General features: G+C 42.2%; 1 protein-coding gene across 2 annotated transcripts in view; it reads right to left on the bottom strand.

Annotated features, from left to right (window-relative positions):
- Positions 1–25574, bottom strand: part of MAMLD1 (mastermind like domain containing 1) — a 162366-nt gene that overhangs the window by 41587 nt on the left and 95205 nt on the right. For both annotated transcript variants that reach the window (XM_083159446.1, XM_083159445.1), the window contains exon 2: positions 17969–19606. In XM_083159446.1, the coding sequence (XP_083015572.1) occupies positions 17969–19606 (1638 nt within the window). The remainder of the gene's footprint in view (positions 1–17968; positions 19607–25574) is intronic.

Genomic DNA, 25574 nt, shown 5'->3' on the forward strand with positions numbered 1-25574 from the left:
TGACAGGGTGAGCGGTGACTGCGAGCAAAAAGTCCTGCTCGCAGTCACCGCTCGCCCACGGATTGAATATATGCCTCTGACTACAGACTGTTAGTGACTGATAGTCTGCCGTCATTTGGGGGAAAAGGTAAATTGTGCGTGGTGTTGTAAAGAGATCTAGAACAATCTCCGTTAGAGCAGGACAGTCACATTTTACAGCCACTATGCCCCCATACCACCCGCTGGCTGCAGCGTCCCATGATGCGGGGTGAGGAGTTGGAATACCCACTCTCATTCGCTGCTCTGCTTAGTCGTAAGCATAGTGTACAGATATGTCCTCATAAGTCTAGCCTCAATACGGAACACAGCGCAAGATGCCTGGTGTGACTGAGCTGCCAGAAATGCTTATTTCAAAATGTAAAGCGACCAGGAGACTGCCGATTATGATAACCTAAACTTAGCTGAGTCATAGAGAGACTCAGATGCACACAGATATACAAGTGCCATATAGAAAATGAGTCAGCACAGTGTCCTGCCTGGTGTATCCAAACTGCATTGCATTGCAACAAGGCAACTGATGCTAGCAGAGTCTCACAGGACCTGGCACACTAATAAGAGTTGTTTGGTGCGACTGCAGCACTGACATAGGAGAACATATCTGTTGCATCATAGAATGTTGGGAGGTGTGATTTAAATAGAATACAAAGCAGTACATTAAACGACTATGTCAGGAACTCCCCATCCACTGATAATCAAGATAAAAAGGAACCGGTAGATATGGGAAAGGAGATACTGTATATTATTAAATGTTAAACATATGAATAGGGAGCTCTAAAGTTCTCCAACGTCACAGAAAGGAATGCCTAAGCGCTCTCACATGTAAATGTGAACACATCACGAAAACCAGCTATTTGTAACATGTCCTTTGTCTCTATTGTTATTGTTACAACCCTGTATCAGCAAAAATTTTGTGAAAATGTATGTTTGAAAATTGGAAAACCCAATAAACACATTTTTTTTTTTTAAAACGTGAACACATCTCAATCAAAATTTGCAATACTCAAAGCTCATTAAAAAAAAGGCATCTGTAATACGGTTTTCTAAATCCCAAGTATGTCAAATAAAAGATCTCATTCATTTATTATTTTCTTTGGCCTGTAGCCCAATCATATAGTGCTATTGCCATCTCACTAAACCATATTTCTCGGTTATCTAATATTGATACTCTATTTTCCAAAAACACAGTTAAAATATTAAAATTGCATAATATGCAAAGCAAAAACCATCTTCAGTGACTCTTTGTCTAAGATTTTCACTTACATTCCAAGTTCAGAATGATTCATCTAGAACACTCCACAGTTACAAACTCTCTCAGGACCAGAGCTTCAAAAGGTGATACAATGGAGAGTGATAAACAGCCAGCCAATCAGCTCCTACCTGCCATGTTACAGGCTGGGTTTGAAAAATGGCAGGTTGTTTATCACTCTCCACTTTCTCACTTTTTGAAGCTTGATACATCTGGTCCTCAGTCTCTGTCTACATGAAACCTGAATGATGCCCAGTGTCCACTAAAAGGATAGTTAAATGAGAGCACATCTATAAATTTCTGCTACAGCTATAATGCGGAGATTCAACTCAATCAGCACTATGCATGCCAATACCAATGATGGGTACAAACCACTAGGCACTATGTCGTCCGATCCAGTGGATCAGACTGACATATCGTGCATATATGGTAGTGTGTACGCCATACCACATGTTTCCCATCTGCATCAGGGTTGTCCCATCTGTTGTGCTACACAGCCACACAGATAGTGTGCACTATATGGTCAGCCAATTTACATCTCGTTCTGTCGGTCATGCTGTCAGCTACTAACCCTGGATCATCTAGTGTGTACCCACTCATCTTAACAGGGAGATTTAACAAGGAATTATATTCTTGTTATCACATGTATAATAAATGGCACTCCAACCAATCAGCTCTTGTCCTCTCTCAAACAAATGAAAGGAGCCGACTGGCTACAGCATCAGTCAACATTTGTAATGAATGATCACCAGAATATCACTTGTTTAATCTGATCCTGTTATGCTTGCAGCTAGGCACAGAGTACTGGAAACCGGAAACAGGGAACGGGAGGTCAGGCATGAGCCCGTAGCCGGGACCGCCGGTTAGGACGGCCACAGCGAACCCTATACTAACTCTGTTGAGTACCCCGGGCAGATGGCAAATCCCTGCGGGAACTAGGCTTCACCTGTGGCCGCCGCGAGTTAAGCCCGCTCCAACCACAATGCAGCTAGGTCTATGAGTGGACAAGGGAAAAGCGATCGTCAGGGGTAACTCAAAAGGAAAGACTAACTACTGGGCCTAACTGAAAATAAACCCCTGTCTGCCGGCACCAGGCCAATAACGGGAATGCGACCCAGTCGCAGACACAAGGAGGACAGACGGGGAATCACCACAAGATAACAATACCAAGCTAGCAAGCGAATCCCCAAAACCCCCAAGCAGGGATAGAGAAAAAAGGAAGGACCAGGAAGAGTGTAAATGACCTAAAGAAAGATGGTATGAATAAGCCCACGGCGGGGCAGGTCCAATACTCCAGCAGGGGAGCTGGATGGAGAGCAGCACAGCCTGATAACAAAAAAGGAACTCGGCGGCTCCAAAGACAAGTACCAGGCTCCAGAGGAGCACTTACGTGACCCAGGGGACACTGAGGCAGCTGATCAGGTCCCTGGAGAAAGCAGGGGAACCAGCATTCACCAGGATAGACAGGCAGGGAGACCAGGAACCAGCAGGAACAGATCCAAGGGGCAGAGAAGCACTGGGATTTGCCAGGGACCGGGAACGCGCTGGGAGACGCTATAACCGGCGTCTGTGCCCAGCAGACGCCGGCTTCTTATTCAAACTTGGCGCCGCCTGCATGACGTCAGGCGCGCCGTGCGAGCGCTGCTGCTGGGCGGAAGTTCAGCAACTAGCCTAGCAACGCCCCGACGCCCGGACTGAGAAGGAGGCTTGGAACGCTGCCGAGCAGCGTCACCAGCCTCACGGCCCCGCTCTCCATCCGCCGACCGTCCGGGTACTGGAGATACCGGACGGCGGCGTGTGACAGATCCTATATGGAATTATCCAGCCAAGTACACCTTCCTTGTGTTTGCTTGAGTCTTAAAGAAAAGAAGATTTTTCTGCCATTATTACCAGACATAAGGGACATAGCGTAACTAAATGAATCTTCTCATAAGAAGATATTCCATCGAGCATGGGTCTTCAAACTGCAGCCCTCCAGATGTTGTGAAACTACAAGTTCCAACATGCATTGCAACATTTTTTCCTATAATAGCATGCCAAAACTGTCAGGGCATGCTGGGACATGTAGTTCCACAACACCTGGAGGGCCACAGTTTGAAGACCCATGCCATAGAGCGTCAGGCAACATACGCAATATTCGTCCGTACAATGTGCACAGTGAATGAAGAAGTCTGACATTTTGAGTGTCACAAGGAGAAACCAGCAATAAAACTGAACAACTTATATAAATAGACATGATCATTTTCTCAAGTGTGACTGTTCAGACTGCAAACCTCACAAACAACTGGCCAAGAAACCGTCAGCATCCTGGTGTTGCACAATGTTTCGATAAGCTGTAATAATATTGGATCTGGGAAATGGAAAAGGACAGAACAATAACAACAGCTGCAATCCAATTAGATGCGACTCCCTCTCTGTATCCAGAGCAGTCAGTCTAAATCAGCTTGGTGCCGCTCTTCCTTCAGCCGTCTGGTGTCTGCCCGGACTCAGGAAAGAAGCCGTCTACCCAGGTCATCTTTTGCAGCCAAAGAGGCCCTTCCCAGCCACGGATTCCAAGGGAAGGAGGTTTTGGCAGACTACATGGATTAAAGCACCAGAGAAATAACAGTGTGATTGAGAACCGTGCACATAGAAAAACTTCTTTAAGCTCTACTACCATTCTCCTATAAAAGGATGAAAGATTTGAAGTGTATGCGATTGGTATTTAAAGTGCATATTTAAACCAGTTTTAGGTAAAAAGAAATAGTCTTTTCGGTATTTCACAGACTTAAATGAAGACCAGAAATGATGATTACAATGAAAGGGCTAGTTGCCTTTAGTGCTATAGTAAGGGTCACAAGGGCAAACGCACAACACATAAAACCAAAGTTCAGTAACTTCTGCTGCTCCAGGTACTATATAGTTCCTGCATTACAGTCCGCACGGACTACAGCAATAAAAAGAAAAGATTTGATTTTAAATGTAACAAAGTTACAAGTAAACTCTGGAGTACAAGGCTTTTTAAAGTAACAAGGCTTTTAGAAGAAGGTCTTTGGGACCTATATCTATTATATTGGAAGTACCACCATTCTGGGTTTTTAATTAGGGAGGAAAATTACAGGATCCCAGGATTGAGCATTTTCCAATCCCCAACCCCGAGATTTAAAAAATGCCCCCGTATTAACATCCCTATCTGCAAGCCATGAGTAGCAACAACCTGAAAAGAGATTGTAGTTTGACAGCAGTGAAAAGTTGTAAATGGAAAATAGTAGCATTCAGGGCCAGATTGCCATCCTGAATTTATGGTAACGGGATCGTCAGCAAACAGAGATTGAGCTATTCGGAGGCCTGGCTCAGCAGCTCCACCTTCTGGTATTCTGCTTGGCAAGATGGATGTAAGGAGTAACGTGACAAGAGGCTCTCGCCAAGAACTGTCACCATCACCAAGGAGGGCCTGTGCGATTTAAATCCCACGGTCAGTTTTTAGTTTCAGTCTGATCCTGGTGGATTACTTAAAATATAGCAACTCCCTAAGAATTTGCTGCCCAAAAATGTTGACCATGATGCAACTGCCAATCACATTGTTTTAATGTGTCCCAGATGGGCGGGCTTTTCATACTAGAAAGTCCATGCTACATTGTAATAATTATTTTAGTATATTCAATATGGCACAGATGGAACATGGTATGCCACAGCCTTTTATATTTAATATATTGTGGTACATTTTCATTTTAGGAAGCTAGAAAGATAAAATACACATTATTGCTATTTGATGGACATACACAGTCCTTGTGAAGTTAAGGTGAGTAGGGGATATGGATCAGTCACTTTATTATATACAAGATACATCTTTCTCTGAGCAGATTAACCATTGACAGTGCAAAGTGAGTGACAGGCGGGGAGCATTTGTGGGAGGTAACGGGGCAGTAGTGAGTCAAACACAGGAATATCACAGCCCTTTAGGGGGTGTGTCTCAGCTTGTGACTATGATCCCATATGCAAATACAATGACTTCGGTGTCTTTCTTCCTGCAGCCACGCATGTCTGAGTCATCATACATAAGCAGCAGATCCGAGAGGCCTCCAATGGACGTCTCAATCCAAATCCCAGCAGTTGCAACATTTGCATATTGTTGCACAGCCACTGCGTACTCAACCACAACTGCAATGAAATTTGCATACATATCTTAATCAGGTCCTGTGTTCTTAATGAAGGACCCAAACTATGATATGTATACACTTGTGAATGCTGAAGGCCTGGTCAGAAAGTGCAGAAATACAGCTCCATTCACTTACAGTTATCTGGCTTTAATAACACATGTTTTATTCACAGATAAAACCGCCCTCTTTTACTGGTCTATAAACATCAATACTAAATTAAAGAATAAGCCAGCATCTATTATTTTTAGTCTATGTGCTTCACCTAGAATCAGTCACTGTTTAAAAATCTTATGCTACAATGGAAAATACCTAAAAGTGACAGTTGGCAGCTATACATTATATTGTGACACAGCTGCAGTAGCAATGAGGCTCTGCAGCGGTGCAGGTAAATGAGAGAATATACAGAAGTGTTTGATAACAATGTAATATGTTTGTTCTCGCTTTATCTTAAGTACTGGGAAATGTTTCAAGGAATATAATGAATACTAATTCAACAGTGGACACATTTCACAGGCATTAATTCATTTCAATAATAATTGAGGTGTCAAAATGTTTTGTTGGTGCTTTCTATGCATTACAATACAGAAATAAATGATTACCCTGCTTTGTCTCCAGCCACAGAGCCACACTGTATACAGGCTAGAGCTGCCGGCTACAAAGCAGCGATCTTATTTTCCTGTGGTTGGCGTGACTCTCCTAGTTCAGAGGTCTCCTAGATCAGGACTCGAGTTTTGAGACGTTAAAGGGAATGAATGTATTATTAGGATAGAAACATATCCCAAGTTCCTTTACAGTTTCTAGTTAAAAAGACAACAACTAAAGAACCACACTACTCCAACGTCTAATCCACAGTGGGGTATTTCATTAGATCCGATCCATTTTTTGGTCAATAACAATGGCCTGCTTTTGCAATTTGTGACCAATGGTCATTATCACAGTATTCAATTAGAGGCCGTTTTATTGGGCGTGAAAGGACCTGCGATCATGCAATAACACATAGGGTCCGGGATAAGCTCTCAAGCAGCTCAGAGTTTCAGCTTTATTATTTTATAGAGAAGGAAACAGTGGCGAGTTGTGGTTGGGAATCCATTCAGTACTCCATAACTTTAATCAATGTACGGGCAAGCAAACCGAGACAGAGTAACTGAAGGGTAGAAGGAGACAAGGGTGTGGAGTACTGGCCATAGGGGTGTGATAACTAAGAACAAGATAAAAGTCCCCCTCCTGTCTCTAAAGGGGCATATACACATTGAGATGTGTGCTTAGGAAGGTGTGCTAAGCTATTTGGGCGAGGCGATTTGCCTTAACCTTCTGGTGTCTAGATCGCCCATACACATACAGCGATGTAAAATAAACTCTATCCATCTATTTAGAGCAAGAGTGAGACCTGGATCTGGCACTCAGGTTCATTGTACACAAAATGAAGACAAACAAACCATACAAGAATTCTCCAGTGCAAGTATCTCTGTTCCATGATCCTGTAGTTTTGATTTAACCAGAAGTAAATACAGAAAGATTTGCCATTTGCATTATCCAGGGTACCTTCTGCACACTTACAAACACAACATTTGGCTTTAGGAGGAATATGCTATAGCTCTGCTTGTAGTGTCATTTTAAAATTGTCCAGGTCTCTTTTTTTTCTGTAGACATAAAAGTAAGCTGCTGATATGAACCATTTGGCCAAGCTGCCCAGTCTGTTTCCTGCCTGGCATAATGCCCAGTATGTGTTGCCCTTTAATCTTCCGTTATCCTCCCTGGCTGCAGTAACCTGCAACATTGCTACATAACTATCATCCCATGTATTCAGCAGCCTTTTATACAGACTCCCTCCGAGAAACTGGTGCACCTTAAGTATGCCCAGCAAACAGGGTTCTGCCACCTGTGGACACACAGCATTGACCTAAAGATGCTATCTCCTTGTGGAACAAGAATACAATCATTGTCATCTTTAACCCTTCGAGTGCTGTGTGAATTTGTCAAAATAGGTGTTAAAACTGCCAAGCAAATATTTGTATTCATCATAATGACCTGTATTGTTTACCTTATATAGGAAGTGGGTTCTCTCTTTTTTTTGGTATAAAGGGTTTCTTTCACATATTAAAACACAAATAAAAAACAAATTTAAAATTTTGAGCTAGCTGGCAAAAATAACAGGTGTTGCTATGCAAAATGGTTTGTTTAACCCCCCTCCCCCCCCCCCCCAAAAAAAAACAAAAACAGTCAACTATGATACTAGCACGTGGGTAACGCTAGTAGTTTTTATAATCAGGAATTTGGAATATAGGTTCATATGGAACAGGGGACATGAGAACCGGCACTATAGCGTGGTCTCTGCAGAAAAAATAAAAAAGAGAGGCAAGTGCTTTACTTTTCTTACTGTGCGTATTTGCCCTGGCTGGCATAAACATGTACCAGTTTTTCACACTGCACAATTATGCCACTGGATGTCACCGGTGTGTTTTTAGTCACCTGTGGCGGTACAGATGTCCAGCCATGCATGCCACACCATGGGATGCGGTCATTTGGTCTACAGCATGATGGTCGACAGTTATTAGGTCGACACCATTAGGTTGACATGGGAAAAGGTCAACATGGGAAAATGTCGAAAGGAAGGTCATTTCGTTCAACAGGTCATTAGTTCGATAGATTCGTTTGACTGTTTTTTGAGCTGACATGTGCCGACATTTCATGCCCTACCATCCACTAGAGTGTGGTGGGAGAATAAAATAGTGTGCCTGACGCATTGTGAGCGCAGCAAGCGATGCGAGGGGATGCGGTGCACTTTAAACTGTGTCCATGTCGACTGTGTTGACATTCAGGACAAAAAACTGTGCAAAACCCCATGTCGAACTTTTGACTGCTGACCTAGACATTGTTGAACTAATGACATGTCGAACTAATGATGTCAAACTAAGGACCTTTCGACCTAGAACCATGTTGACCTTTTCCCATGTCGACCTAATGGTGTCAACTTAATGACTGTCGACCATCATGCTGTAGACCAAATGTTCCTGACCCCACACCATATAGTAATAACAAGAACATCTCTACACTTACAAGTTGTGCATTTGTATGGCAGGTAGACGAATACAGATGTTACCAACCAATGACGTGACACAGGGGCATGACTGCTGTCAGGGACTTAAGCTGGGTACACATGAAATGTGGTCAACTATTTCCCTTGAACGGTCTGAAACTCCCTGACAAATGCTATAGTGCCCACAGACTAAACTATGTTACAAACTATACAGTTCAGTGGCGACATCCAGGAGTATGTGGTTGTCGATTTCACTGCATGCACAGGTGATATACAGGGTCATTAACAACCGGCAGGACCTCCCCCCAATGGCGCCTGTTGCCGGGACCGCCCACAGCACTGTTAGGTGGTCGAACATTACAAGATTTTTGTTCCTACCAGACAGATAAATCTGTAGGTGTGTACCCAGCTTTAGATGGAAGTCATCCCCATTTCTCACTTGCTAAGGAAATGAGCAGCTGAATTAGTCACACTTATTCCGTGGTTAAGGTGAACCAAGAATTTCCGCTGGCCCTGAAACCAGTCTGTGTTAATCTGGAGAAATGATAGACCTGTAAAGCATTTCACAGGTAACTCCTTATTTAAAATATATATATACTGTTAGATATACAATCATTTATTTACTTTGCTACTGTGGAAAATCTGGGATGATTCAAAGAAGCCCAGTTTTTCTGTGTCAGCACCTCACACATTTCCTGCTTACAGCTGGGCCAGTTCCCCACCCACACACTAAAAACTTCTCAAAAAACCCTCACTTCCATCCCCACTTTACTGGGAATTATTTTCAGTGGTGTGCTCTCCTAGGACTATAGAAATAGGAAGCAACTTGTTGTTCTCAAAGTAAAACTACCAAAAACCATACAAAATGGAAACATGTAATGTATATCAATTGTATCGTACAAATTATGTAATGTGCACGAAATGTCTCAATAAAAAAGTTTAAAAAAAAAAAAATAAACTACCAAAAACAGTGAAAGTAAATGGGTTTGTATAATAAAATGGTTTTCAACCTACAGATTTAAATATAGCAGTCATTTAACAGAAAAGGTGATTGCGATAAAGTTATGCTTGTTGGCCGTCACACCAGCTCAATTTCAATAAGTGATTGTGACGGATGTTTATACAATTAAGATCAGTGGAGCTTATACTGTTACTAGTTTTAAAAGTCTGTCAAAATGACAGTTTCTGGAGGAGTAGTTAGCCATATTATACACCAAACATAAAAGGTCAGAGTGTGTAGACTCCAGATGTAAGACTTTACATGCATCTACACAAATATCTGCATGTGCACATGTCTGTCGCTGTGGTATTGGAACATCACAGTGCTGTACAAGAACCTGTGTAATTCATAAGTGTGCTTATTAAAGGGATGATCTGGCAACCCTGGTAGTTAGCCATATATTTATACACACACACACACACACACACACATGTATATTCCATGCTAATCTCTAGAAGGTCAGCAATGAGGACATCCCAAAGGGTGCTCTACCCTGGAGATGCTTGGAAGCAAAATCATCCATCACCTATAAGTATAGTAGGGTAAGAAAGGCTCAGAGGGTAAAGGATCCCCTGCAGATTCTTCTGGCTTTAAGTAGAACTACATATCGCACATTATATAGTTATACAGTTTAGAAACGCAAAAAGCTTCCTTAGAAGGACATTAAGTAGATATCTCTGAGACTATGCTAACTGCTCAGCAACATTTGAGGCATCCTGAGGCAGGTTTCTGTATCCTCTGATAAAAAAAATTTTTTTTAAATCTTCTAGTGAAATCAAATGATGTTCTCTGATACACTAATATGTCATTCTGTCTGCAATAATTAACCAACTAATTCCCAGACAGGCAGGCTAGCCATGCATGAGACTACCCGTCAATGTGTAGAGTCTTGACTATTTGGTTACCCCCTACAAAAAAATAAAAAAAGTCTCAACATTCAGCTCTTTCTAGCAGAACTGCATTTGAATAATTGTGTACAATTAAAAGCGCAGTTACATTTTATAGACATTATAAAATTGATTCTTTACAGTCCGTTGAACAACTGCAAAGCTCATATAAAAAAAATATATAAACAACGTCAGACTAAGCCGATTCCTAAGTGTGAAGAATAGGACCAAGCAGCACTGGGGAAGTAGACTATCGATCATTCATGATGGGCAATGCAAGGTATTAAATGCAGTTGGGCATTCTCTAAGTAGCTGTACACACCACACACCTACACATACCTCCATGTGCCAATGCCATGGCTGACTACCCGAAAGGGGCAGACTAGAACGGGCCAAATGGTTTTAATCTGCTGTCAAAGTCTAGGTATGGAGGTGAATCATAAGATTCCATTCACTTTTTACACTTCTCCAGAAACATCACCCATACATTGCAGCAGGAAGAACCATCCTTCTCCTATGCCTCGGTTTCATATATAGTTCAGCAGCCTCTGGTAATGGGAAGGAGCCTCAACTGGAAAGCAGCAGGTTGTAGACACTACACTCAGACATTTCCTATTTCATAGATGAGCTATTTCCATAAGATATTCTGAATTCCCTTCCTGCAAATGTTACAACAGTTGTGTGGATACAGGATGTTACTGGATGATATATCACATGGACCAGTCAGCCAGACAAAAGAGTGGGAATGCTTTGATCAGAATCTGTACTGGCCAACTGTTTATTACACTGACACACATCTAAATCTTATTTTTCCGAAAGTTTTAAGCTACTGCATTTAACAGTATTTGGAGACAATGCAACATTACATTCAACAAGCAAGCAGGAGGCATTTGTTTTAACCACCTATGTCCATACCTCTAACCATCCAAAGAAAAGTAGGACAGGATGTTTGTGCTGATTTTAGTAGGTTGGGAGGGATCTCCATAAAGACACCAAGCCCCCCCCCCCCCCCCCCCCCTGAATTACCATTGGCTGATGTTGGAAGGCATATACAGATGGATCCCTCCTCATCTAGCCCTTTAATAGGATTAAGTGAGCCAAGACCTAAGGAAGATAGATGAGAGGGGTTCCATCTTTATATATATGTAGAAAGACCAGGAAGTTTTGTGGTATAGTCACCCCAGGGCTATAACTATATTAGGGAATAAGTGCCGCCATTAGTCACAGAAGGCTGCTCTGGAACGCACCCTGAATCCTGTAGAGACACCCAGAGCAATTGATCTAGGCACTAGGGAAGACTTAAGGTTAGGTGAGTTAGGGCACCATCAGTGAGAGTTAGGAAGGGGCAAGGGGAAAGTAAGTATACTTATCAGACCCAAGTCATATTCCGTCCATCGGGATGCTGGCATCAGTATTCTGACAGCCAGCATTCCATCCACTGGTCATCCCTATGTATTCTAGCCAGACAAGCTAATACATTGTACAGACCATAGCCATTATTGTCATGTACTCCATTTCTCTTAAACTAGCTTGATAGTAGCAGACTGAAGATGTACTGACATTGGAGATTACTAAAAGTGTGCCAAGTAGCAGTGATAATGGATAGCTTTCTAGGCCACAAGAAGCCGATTTAAGACTATAAATTGAGATATGAAAGGAAATAATAGGTTTCCAATCTGTAATACATCTCCACTTTAGAGCAGAATTGCAGCAGGGAAGTCTTCAATGACCATGGAGGATTCTGGGGAAACCTCTCCTGATCGGCGGTCTCTGCAGCACAGATGGGATTGCCACCTGTCCATCAAAACAAAATGATATTCGATCCTAATCATATAAAACACAGCAAGAAACTGGGTATATTTTGAAAAGAAAAAAAGAGTCACACAAATATTGCATCTCTTCCATGTCCCGCACATTAGCCCCTGGCACTGTATGGGAAATATGGACGTTTGATATTCATAATAAAATAAAGCTGCATGAGGAAATATAATGGCTATGTCATGCAGTTTCATATTCCCGTTTCACACTGATGAAAGCCAGATGTCTGATGTGTTTTGCCATGCTTCATATAATCATCAGACATTGAGGACAATGTACTGAAAGTAGTATATAGGTAGTAGTGATGTGTATATGTTAGTGTTCCTCATGTTGCAAATCGCTTATCTGACATGCAATATAGAGTGTCCCAAAGACTTTAAATGCACACAAAGTCGTAATAACATTCTTCAATAAACCTAGTGTAAACTAAATCTACCCACATAGCTCCATCTCCCCCTTACCTCCCAAAACACTTCAGTTGGATAGGTGGCACTGTAGGTCTACTGTAGCACTTCTATGATGGAGCTGTGCCAATATAATAATGGCAATGCAATATCAGGGGAGGCAGTACATTGAATGATGCACCAACTACCCGCTATTGGTACAGGGTGCACACAGGCCCCTGGGCCCTAGGAAGGACACCCTGCTCACATTGCACCCATATACTCAGCTCTCTTACGTCCCATGTCTGTACTGCAGCAGAAATCACAGGGAAAAGAGAAGGAGGCCTGCATGGAGCTTGCACATGGACTCCCTCTTGCTCCCACCCACTAGAACTGAAATCTACCAATCACATCATGCTAACATGTGTTAGTACTGTGCATATATAGTGTGTGGGATTGGGGGGGAGGGGGGGGGGGGGAGTTCCATTTGGGTGAGTTATTTTGTTTCTGCGCAGGGTAAAAACTGCCTGCTTTATTTTTACACTGCAAATTAGATGTTGGTTTAAACACACCCCACCCAAATGTAACTCTCTCTCTGCACATGTTACATCTGCCCCACCTGCAGTGCACATGAATTTGCCCATAAGAAAGATTTTGCTTTTTGCGAGCCAACCAGAATTAGGCCCATAGTGCGTAAATAATGATGCTGATTTTAGATGCATTTATCAGCTGATGGAAATATAACTTACATTTGTATTGCACCTATAGTCTAAGCACAGTGGAGACAAAACCATGAACTTAGTAACAAAGATGAGGCAAATGTCACTAGATCCAAGTGAAATGATAAAACTGTAATCTCATGGATATTGGTTTAGCCAACAAAATGGCTTCCTGCACTGCATGATGGTTACACTTTAATTCAGATATTGTGCTGTGCACGAATAGAGAACATGACATTCATAGGTAATTAATATGTATAAAATACTTTTGCTTCTAGTGCTATTCTAGGATTCGGCTCGCAGCGGCTCCTTACCAAGCAATGTTTTTTAATCATCATAATTTTAGTCACGCTCATTCCCATAACAGCTGCTTTTTATAATTGACTGAAATTAAATCATTTTGTGCACTTGATTAAAAACATTTTGAAAGGGGTAATAAAAATTGTGGACAACGGCAGCACATTTGCTGTAGCTTTATTTTTTTTGTATGATCTATTTAAATGTTACACCTGGATATTTAGTATGCTTAGTTCAAGCAATTGGTAAAAAGATCTTTAGGTAGCAGGTGTCTATGGGATCAAGTTTCAGAAATTGACGACAACAGGGTAAACCAGATGTTGCAAACTGACTTACACTATTACCCATACTTTATGGAAGCTGCCATTTTACTGGCTAATCCAATGCTTATGATAAAGTGTAGACTAAGAGCGGGATGTAGTAACATACATCGCCGCCCCTCACCACGCCCCCGCCGCGATGCTAGCGCATATGTACTAACATACGCGGCTGGCATCGCAGTGTGCTGCACATACGTTTTGTTCTAGATCTCACCTCATCACATTGCATTGCAAAACCTATGCAATGTGATGAGATCTTGTATACAATAATTGTACCGTGTATGGGCGCCTTAACAATTTTCCACCAATGTGATGATTCTGACTCATTGGACACAAATATAATATAATTTAGGCCATATTAAATAAATAGACCTAATATTCGTTCATCCCAAAAAATGGCTGCCATCATGATATATATTTGACAGGCCCAAGATACAGTACAATGGCAGCGGGTAAGGTTTGTTTGAGCGGATTATATTTCGGTGGTGAATGCTGTTCGGTTATAGATAATTGCATCTACAATTGTTCTTGAGTCCATTCTGTTAAGACAGCTAGAAGGTGTACAGCTCTTAATAAATATGGCCCATGATGGAGAATGTGATTGTCACCAAAGTATATTGAACATTATAACTTTATTAAACCTTGTTTGAAACATATTTTGATGTTTTTTTTTTGCAATTTATTCCTGACATTACTATAATATAAACACTTTACACAGCCTTTATGCTTTTTTTTTTGCTTCCTTTACACTTGAATGTGAATGAAGAATAAACACCTACACACCATAATGTGGTATGTGTCAGCACCAATAGGGCGCATGAGATCTTATTTAGAATTTACATGCTGCCATACACTAGTGTGACATAGCCAGGCTTGAAGTCACATACAATTTCCCTTGAACTCCTCGACAGCTTCTATTCGCACTAGTGTATGTCCACCTTAACAGTTCTGGTTGTAGGGGGAATTGTGGATAGTTGATCTGTCCATAGAACATTGATTCTATGGCATTTTGGTGCTATTTTGACAATCACCTTTATTACCAACCTAAAAACTATTCTATAAACACAAATTCCTTGAGAGAATTTATTATAGGAAGAATATTTCTGTGAAACCAACTGCATGACATACAGATGGAGTGCCTGTCAGGAGCTCCATCTGACCAGGAGGTCAGCATGGCGGCAGGGAGTGTGTTCCCAGCCCGTCTCCTCTTCAGGAAGACAGGCAGGGAGTGGGGTAGCGAGTGGAGGCATCAGGAGGTTGTGGGGAGCCAGTGGAAGGCTCCAACAGAACGGGGCACGTGAGCTCCCTTCGGCCGGCTGGCACGCGGCAGCGATTCTATAGTCAGGAGCAGCTCCATTGAGAGCTGCTTCATCAGTATACTCATCTCTGCTAAAATCCAAACACATAAGCCATGTACACACGGGGAGATTCCTCTAAGCGATTTTGACTACATCATCAAAATGGCTTAGAAGGTTTGCCTGAATCGCCCCGTCTGTACCCAGCGGGAGAAAGCAATGCGTGGCCCTGCAGCATCACTATAGCCCAACCAAACAGAACTGCAGGCACCCCACAATCGTGATTTCCTTTACCCAGGTTGCTTAGCGGAAAGCACCAGACTTGTAGATTTCATGATACAGGTTAATGTGATTGCCTTCTATACAGAATACAGTACAATACTACATATGTCATCTGATCCAGCAAGACAGACAGACTGACGCATCCGGCACATCGTCCTGTGTGTACCTACCATGCAACGGAAAACATCACTAGCGATGGCCATTATGACTAATTCAGCATGGCCACCGCCGTCATCAACAAGCGTGTCTGCACTTTGCCAATGCTGGGTTCCGTCCCTACCAATGTCGCTGGGTAAACACATCTTTTAGTGTGTACCCAGCTTTAGATGCTTTTATTTCCAATAGGAAAGAGAACCTTAAAGACTGTTCTTATGGGTTTATGTCATAACAGCTGTGCCTTTCTCTCTGCTGTTTGCTACACAGATCAGATTACAAGTCTTTGTGTTCCCACTCCAACTGGCAGTCCTCCACATTCCTTCTCTGTACACAAGCTGCACCTCTTTCCATTATATGGGGAAAACCAGCGTGCGCAGCTAAAGTTCCAGCCTTAAAATGTACCAGGTCTCTTTATGACCAATAGTACACTGTCCTACATTGCGGAATACGGGCAGTTTAATAAATAAAGCAAATATATATAATAGCCAGAACACTAAGAAGATCTGACTATTTTGAATTTTATCGGTCCTCTTGAGATGTAGCTAAATTGTTTCACTCACATTAAAAACATACAAATCAAGAATATAAAACACTTTGTTTCGCAAAAATCAAGGTGACGGGTTTCACGTTTCTTTAATTTGAGATGCTTATGGGTTATGTTTTGTTGTACAGATGAAGCCACATTTATTATGTTGATTTGCAATACTGAGCGCTGAACGTGAAACAGCGAGAGTCTTGCTCCTATGGGTGAGTGGTATTGCTGCATGGAACACGTCAGGCGTGGGTGGAGGCAGTTCTGAGATGATGCTGCTGCTTCATCCATAGAGGTGAACGGGACCCGGGTTACCCATTCACATTGCCAGCAACATAGGTCTGACCCAGGAATAACACTTCTTTAATCCCAGGTCAAATTGCCAGGTTGCTGGACTCGGGATATTCAGCATGGCCCTTTCACACTGCACTCCGAGCCGGGTTGACCTGGTTACAACCCGGGTTATTTGTGTGGTGTGAAAGGGGTCATAGTAATGTAATATTAGGCCCAGTCACCTAAACATTTTTACACTAATTGGCCATTGATCATAAACGTAATAGGGGTGGGTGAGGAAGGGATTCTAAAGTGTAGAAATGCTGATCAACAAATAACAAAACATGACAGCCTAAATCATCTATTGAAAATAATGTGAGTGCTCTAGTTACTCCTTCCCTACAAACGAAACTGAAATATGCCATGCATAGATATGGATAGCACTATTAGCGAGAGCACCACATATATATGTGCTCAAGACCTCACATCACTGGCTCGCATATTTGTAACTATTTGCTCTATCATGTGCTATTGGTATAGAAATTTATTTCTATGCATTTTCTTCTAGGTCGCAATAATATAGTAAACTGATCTCTCCGTAAAACAGAGTTTTCATTTATCTAAAGTGTGGCTGCCAAACTTCCGCTACAACTGGATCATCAAGCGGGCAATTGTTTGATAGCCGAAGGGTTTAGCGAACGCTATTCGGGACAACTGCTATTGGACAGTTCGTTGTTGTGGATGAGATTTCTCTTGCCATCACAAACTAAGCATATAGATGCGTAGGATATCATTAATGTTGCTTGACAACACAACACATAAACGCAAGTATAACACAATGTACTTGCCACTCTATGGAAATAACCTCACACAAATCTGCCCCTCCATAAAAGTTGTGCGCAGGGGTATTAGGAGCAGGATCCTATTTTTCTCCTGCCCACTGTATGATGCCAAGTCCTATCCTTGTCTTGTTTTCTTGCCGCAGCTCCCTTTGTACACATGTATGTATACTGTATATACAGGTTATATACACACACCCGCCCATGCATGTGGGCTTTATTAACACTCATTAATGTAATGAAATCCGCCTAGCTGCTGTTTTTACTGTAGCAAGGCATTTCCTCACATTTCCTTTTAGTCTACAATCCTCCAGTTTCAGAGTTATTCTGGTACTTATCTCTCTCTAAAATATGCTTCCTTCCTGACCTCTGTTATATCCAGAATGACTGAGCAAGGTACTTGGAAAAATATGATAGCTTTTCATAGTGCAAAGTGTTAATCTAGGGGGAATTTTTCACCATGAAAGCAGACTTACAAGCGTGAAGAGGCCTTTAGCAATTGAACAACCACATAAAGTAGCATCTCCTAGGTACTCAATACATTTTCAAGGAAAAGTGATCTAGAATTGTATCAGGTACAGATAAAGGTTATAAGTAATATTCTGTCTAGCCTGGCGGTGAGCACACTCTGCTTCCTGAAACTGGTGCTAGAAAAGCATTATTTACAAACACAAGTACTGTGCAGGTAAGCACCAAGATTTCTTACCTGTCTGGATTGGGCAGGCAGACCACTGGACTGCATCTGTCTCTGCATCTGGGAAGGCTGCATTAGTTGCCTTATCTGTTGCTGGAGAAACTGATTTTTGAGGACTTGCTGAGGCTGCTGCACCGCTGTGGGCTGTTGATGTTGCTGCTGCTGCTGTTGTTGCTGAAGGTAATGAATTAACGACCCGGGATTAGGCGACAAGTTAATTTTCTGCCCTGAAGAATCAGGTGCAAAATGGGACAGTGGCTTGGTATTGTTAAAGGAAAGCTGATCATGACCTACTTGGTTGTCATTGACTATCCCAGTCTGCAAACCGTTGGAAGGCTGCTGCATAATCATGTTCATGTTTTTTGGCTGGTTTGTGGTCATTGACTTGAAGAGTGAATTTTGTAGACTGGGCTGGCTGGCTGTAGGAGCAAGACTGGACATCAAGGTATTCTGGGGACTGAATGGCTGCTGATGCAAGGCTGGGCTTGAAAGCTTCTCTGGCTGATAGGGTGGAGAAGGCCCAGCATTGGCAGGTGCCATGCTTGGCACCATGTTGCTTTGGGGGCTTTTGATGGTATTAGCTGGAATGTTGCTTGAGGTCATATTCTGTAACATGGAGCTCTGAGGACTGAATGGTTGCTGGTTAAGAGCCGGACTTGCAATCTTTTCTGACACATAAGGCGGAGAAGGCCTGTTGGGTGGATTGCTGGTAGAAGATATGCCTGATAATAGAGAATTCTGTGAGCCTTGTATGGCATTTCCCTGTAAACTGCTAGAGCTCATATTGGGTACCATAATATTCTGTGGACTAAAAGGCTGCTGAGGAGAGGATCCAGGTCGATATGGTGGAGAAAGACCGGTATTTGAAATTGTTGGCCAGTTGGGTGTCGGTACTTGCTGCTTGCCTGAAGTGCCTTGTTTGCTTGCAGCCAGCTGTTTCAGCTGTTGTGCATGCCAGTTAGCACCGGGCATGTTAGCTATTGAGACAGGTAACATAGTCTGTGACTGACTCTTAGTTTGAGCCGTAGCTATGGGTGACTGAACAGGCTTGTTCGATGAATAATTTGTTCCAGCAGACGAGGGTCTGACTTGAGGGGAACCAGCATTGGCAGAACTGCAACCACCAGAGAAATCCTTGCTAGAGATATGGTTGTCCAAGTGAGATGATTGTGGTGATGAAAGCTTCGGGGTTGTACTTAAATTTGGTTGTGAATGATTCATGTCAGGCAAGATGATATCCAAGTCATTTGGCGATGGATCAGGCATTTTAGTTAACTCTTCCAAGAGGTCCTGTAGTTCTTGATCCACAGAGTGTAGATTGTTGTTTTTTTCTTCATATGGTACCTTTTGGCCCATATCTGTATTTTGTGATACAGAGAACGGAGAAGCCATACCTCTCCCATTCATGTGGTTATTTTCAAGAAGAACTTGATGACCACCCAGGGATGAAGAGCTGTGATTGGTTGTGTACGGAGAGTGCTGCAAATCAGTGCACGATACACTGGAGCTTGTGGTTTGTGTTTGGCCCATAGGAAGTGTTACATCATCAAGACAGAGTCGTTTGTTGTCACTTGAAAATATGATGTCATTAATTCCAGAGGAGACAGGGGAACGGTCATCTTCCACCTTTCTCTTTATGGATCCTTGCAGCTGAAAAACAAAAAGAGAACACTTTGTGTTAATAAATGTACGTTAATCTTACTATAATACCATTGTACAAAAAGTAGCACAAAATTGTATTTTACATATTCAAACAAAGGAATAATCATAAAAAAAAAAAACACTAGTAACAATATAAACCGTGACAATTCTCTAAAGTTAAAATGTATCAGATAAGCTGTGGGAGAGCATCAGGTTACCAGTTTTCTACACCATTCTACAAGTATTTGAATCCCCTGAAACTGTAGATGGGGTGTCCGGCCAATATGCCATTTCATAATGATATATTGCCTACATCGCTCAGTGTGTACACATGTCTGCACACTACCACTGGTTGGTAGCACTGGTCGCTGGTCATCCGTGATGCACAGCAAACCTAGCAATATCGGTAGCGATTTGCTGCCTATCACGCAGTGTGTACCCGCCAGCAGTGGCAAGTGTGTATTTCCGATGAATGACCTGCCCTGTTCTCTATAGATACACTAATGTGGGAGCTTCACCCCCCCCCCTTTCTGTCACCGAAATTATCGCTTGTGTACCGGCCATAATATGGCAGTGTCAAATTAATCACTTAGCTGACTGGTGGGATCAGTCTTTTCATTCCAATCAGTTTGTTGTTAAATTGTCTCTTATTAACACTCATTTTAGGAGTTTAGTTCAAATAGAGACTTCATTAACTTGAATGGATAACTAAAAATAAAAAATAATGTCCCAGTACAGTACATGAGCATTTTTCTTTAGAAAACGCCAAGTACAGGCAAAGAGTTGAAGGACTTTCAATATCTTTGCTGTTAGAAATTGTGTGAAAAAAACAAAAAAAAAAGTATTTGGATTGTTTTTGCTTCAAATAAAAAAATGGTTTACTCAAAACATAACTATAACAGAACACAACATAGAAGCCAATCTATGTTAAGTGTTATTATAGCGTGTGCAGTCACTGGTTTAATAGCTCTGACATAGGTGTCAACTTGATTAATCTATCATTAACACCACTGCCTCACATAATGAGGAAAAATCTTTATAGCCCTCAGAAAGCACAACAAACAAAGAAACCAAGTAATCAAGATGTTAACAAGATACAAACTGGACAAAAGCAGCAAAAACAACAAGGTGCTCAAGTAATCCAAAACGGTGGGTGGCAAGTGCTATTCAATTCCGAAATAACTGCTAAATAGAGCCAGGGTGACCAGATACAATACAGCCTATGTTTTAAATAAAGTTTAAAGGGAAATAAATATTAAATTAACAGTAGAGGAGAATGACATGGCCCATCTAGTCTGCCCAAGAACACCCCCCAACACACACACACACACACACACACACAAGGGCTAAATCTTGTTGGGAGCCAGTTAACCTACCTAGTGTTCATTCTAGCACTCGCCATCTTTGAAAACCCATGCAGTTCCTCTTCCCTGCCTGGGGGGGGTCGCTGTCTGCTGCGGTGTTTCTAGCACAGGTCTGGTTTGCATATCAGTGCTGATAAACAGACCACACTGTGCTAGAAGCACTACAGCAGACAGCGACACCCCAGACAAGGAAGAGTAACTGCATTGGTTTTCAAAGATGGCGGGTGCTAGTATCAGAATTTGCAGATCATTGACCTAAAGCAGTAAATATAACAGAATTTGATACCCAAACAAAATTTAGATCAGAGTTCTTACATCATCAATTCCTAATCGTACTAGCACAAGTTAAACTACTGAAGCAACAGGTTAGCTTCTGATGTACTAGTCCATCTATCCACTGGCTGTAAGGATCCTATCCAGTGATAGGTTCTGTGTCAGCTGTGCAAATCATTGTGCTCCTGTGTTCAACCCAGAATGGCCAGAAAGTTGTCCTAAGGGGCCACTTGTTGCCCATCACTGACATAGTCTCTTCAAAATTGTTTGGGAAGCAACAAAGAAAGCAAAACACAACAGAATACAATGTATTCACCAAGGACTTGGCAGGCCCTGCGTATGCATACACACCGCTACATAATAACATTGTGTTATCTTCATATTTTGTTTCCAAGATGATTGTAATATTCCCTGAGGCTCTGTAAATCCCAATAGCTTTACCCAAGTACTTGTGCTCTACAAAGTGTAAAACTCGGAATGCAAAAGCTAGCAATTTCTTAGTAAATATACATGCTATATGCCTACGGCAGGAGATTTTTTAGCAAAGTCTCAGTAATACCTAAGCCCCTCTTCTCTGCCACAGAGCCTGCAATTCTTAGAAGTGAGGAGGTACTCATCCATTTTAATAGCCCCCCTGCAGTTATTCTTTGTCTATTCTCAGCAGACGTTCTATTTTAGCATTAAATAGCTTATCGCCTCCTTTACAACACGTTCCATATGCCTCAATTCAGGAGCAAGAAAAAAAAAATCTTGACCTCAATAGGGGATATTTTTGCGGGAGGCTCCGTCTTATGTCTCCTTAGCAACCTAAATTAAAATACTTTTTGTGCTTATAAAATAAGCTCTGTCAATGTAAAAAAAAAAAAGTTACGATCCATCAACAAAAAGGGGATCTTCAGCTTGTTCGTACAACTTAACCTCAGAAGAAGGATGTAACAATGGAGCTAGAGATGAGCAAAATTATGACTGAGGTTCCACAAAATTGTCTTATGTTAGCAGTTTTTGTGCCAGATGAATTGTGTCCGATGGAGGCCCAGTGTCATCCCAAATCTGCTCAGACTATAAACTATAAAATGCGATTTTAATAATAGTTCATGCAATCGCAACGCAAAACCCTAACACAGAAACTACACGAACCTCAGGCTATTCCGTCACACAGTTCGATTTGTGTGAAATTCTGCAGCAACTGTCCTGTAATACTCATCCCGGAGCGGTTTCTATTTTAATATGATTAAAGAGGTGCATGTTAAATCCAATGAAAATTGAGGTATCACAGCAGAGATGCAATACATATAATGATGGTTAAAAGGCAGCTGCGGATCTATAAAACGGGTGTACACTTTGCACCAAATTTCTTTAATACCTCTCTGAAGTCCGGCACAAATCACAGGGAAAATATTGTGGTGGGGGCCACCGACTTGTGCTACATGATATAGGATGGGGCCCAGACAAAGGGCCCAATGCACTGAGCTTCAAAAGTGATAAAATGGAGAGCGATAAGCAGCCAGCCAATTAGCTCCTACCTGCCACGTCACAGACTGTGCTTGAAAATGTCAGGCAGGAGCTGATTGGTTGGTTATCACTCTCCATTTTAACCACTTTTGAAGCTTAGTGCATATGGCCCAAAGACTGTGAAAGGAGAGCCAAGCCATCTTTTCCAAGATGCTCAAGCAACAGGTGGGTATGATAACATCAGGGCTGTAACTGCCAGTGTGCCAAAGTGGCGCTACTTAGGGTTGACAATCAAAGGGGGGGGGGGGGGAGATTCCTGCTTGGCTCAGCTACCCAGCACATATTCCATAAAAAACCCACCAGCTGGCCTGGTCTGAAGTATTACATGCACTACATATAGTATGAGGCTATAGCTTGTTACATGCTAGTTATGCCTTCTCTATGGGCTGGTCACGCTAGCGCTAAACTCTAGCATTCAGGTAACCGCCCTAGAAATCATGTGTATGTCCATGTGGAATGGTGCTGCCACATGTGTTAAAAGCTACAATAAAAAAGAATGATGAAAAATAATACAATAAAAAAAAAAAAGTCTGCCTCCACCAAACCACTATAGTGACACATCTTACAATATTTTACTTCAGAAATAGATTGTAAGGGCAATACAGTATCTACCAACTTTACAAGTAGCCGAGATCCCTCAGAGGCTGCAGAACACATGACAGAAGTGGTGTTCCTTTAGGGGTTTTAAAAGACCGATATAGAATACAAAGCAGAGTTTATTTGCGCTTTGCTAAATAAAACGATGAACTCATGTCGCGGAATCTAAAAAAAGTAACAGCCTGAAACAAAACACTACATAAAAAAGGAGCAATTTCATAGGAAACACCCAGGCATCAGAATTACTTATTCATAAGATAGCTTTTGTGCAGAAACCATTGCATGGATAACACACTGAGGCTCGGATAAAAGCGCTGTAAAATACAGAACAGTGGGGTTTAATATGCAATTAATTATCAAAACTAGTTATTCTAAGAACGGATTAGCATTATTTCGGCTGTAGTCTGAACCAAAGCCCTCACATATGAAAACAATAAATAGAACCTTTATTTTAAGAATTTAGAGTACATGCAATGTAATGGGAAAATCCTATGAACACGTTTTGTTATAGGGAAAAGATGAGTTCGGTCAATAGACTTATCACTGGTGGGATGTCATCCTATATTACAAGGATGGGGAACCTTCGGCGCTCCAGCTGTTGTTAAACTACAAAGCCCAGAATGCTTTGCTACAGTTTTAGCATGTCCAAATAGCAAAACTGTAGCAGTGCATGCTCCGATGTATAGTTCAGCAACAGCTGGAGGGCCAAAGGTTCCCCATCCTTGCTACATTATGTTCTGTGCTTTGTTGAAACTTTCTACATTTAACTAAACAGCGCATACGGGTCCCGATTCAAAAGTGGTTGGAGATGACATCGCTGCTGTTTACATGGAAGCAGCTATGTTGTTCTGATACGGTGCTGCAACAGGAAGTGTCTGGTATAAAATAGATGCCCCCTGCTTGCATTTGCAATCTGTGCTGCATCCTAGGACAGCAGCATTGGATATAGGGTTACCACCTCATCCCTTTAATTCCGGACACATATTAATTACACAGGTTCTGTGGCTGGCTGACTTCAAGACTCCATTTCACCTGGTTTTAAACTGCCACAGAAGCCACCTGGTTTTAAACTGCCACAGAACCTGTGTAATTAATATGTGTCCGGAATTAAAGGGATGAGGTGGTAACCCTAATTGGATCACATGTGACACCATTGGCCAGCTGTGTGAAATATGGGGTCGCACAAACCGGTTGCCACAGTTACTACAAAGAAAGCAGGAAATATCAGTCTGGTCAGTCACTGACAGCCTGCAGCCATACTGCATTCAACACCACAACACCCCCTACTGCACATGCACAGTATGGCCATATGCATGCCAAGAGCAGAACATCGGTACATTAAGCTATGTGCCGCACCTCTGACCGCATCTGATTGTACACGGCTGTGGCATTATAAAAAGGAAGTGGAATAAATGTAACCATGTTCATGGGCCACACGCAAATGCTACATCCTGTTCCTGACATTGGCCCTTATTCAGATCTGATCGCAGTACAAATTTGTTTGGAAAATGGGCAAAACCATGTGCACTGCAGGTGGGGCAGATGTAACATGTGCAGAGAGTGTTACATTTGGGTGGGGTGTGTTGAAACTGAAATCTAAATTGCAGTGTAAAAATAATGCAGCCAGTATTTACCCTGCACAGAAACAAAATAACTCACACAACTCTATGTCACTCTGCACATGTTACATCTGCCCCACCTGCAGTGCACATGGTTTTGCCCATTTTCGAAACAAATTTTTACTGCGATCAGATCTGAATAAGGGCCATTATCTGTGAGACTGCATCTCTACTGTTTTAGGCCATTCTCATTTTTACCAGCAGAAACTATGATGGCCCCCCCAAAAATCAGGATGACTGAAGGATATGCATCAGGCAAGCTCCAAAACTATTTTAGAAAGGGCTCACATTGTGTGTAATCAGCACTCCATTGGGCACCAACTAGTGGCCCCAACGCACCATTGAGGTGAGGAGCGGCGTTAGACTTTTATTATATAGGACAGTAGCAACATTAAGAAAAGCTTGAGGGTAAGATGTACTAAGCTTGAAAAGTGATAAAATGGAGAGTGGGTTGGGTTGGAAAGGACAGGTACAGATGGAGGGGGATTTGCAGGGGATGGCGGATGATTCGCCAGCCGCCATCCCCCGCCAGCCGCCGGAGGGGATGCGTGCGCAGGAGATGCGCGCGCGTCCCCTTACAATGGGGGTCCCCGCCGCCTTGCCGCACCCCCC

This window comes from Crinia signifera, chromosome 9, assembly GCF_055691185.1.
Source record: "Crinia signifera chromosome 9, ASM5569118v1, whole genome shotgun sequence".
NCBI classification, from domain to species: Eukaryota; Metazoa; Chordata; class Amphibia; order Anura; family Myobatrachidae; genus Crinia; species Crinia signifera.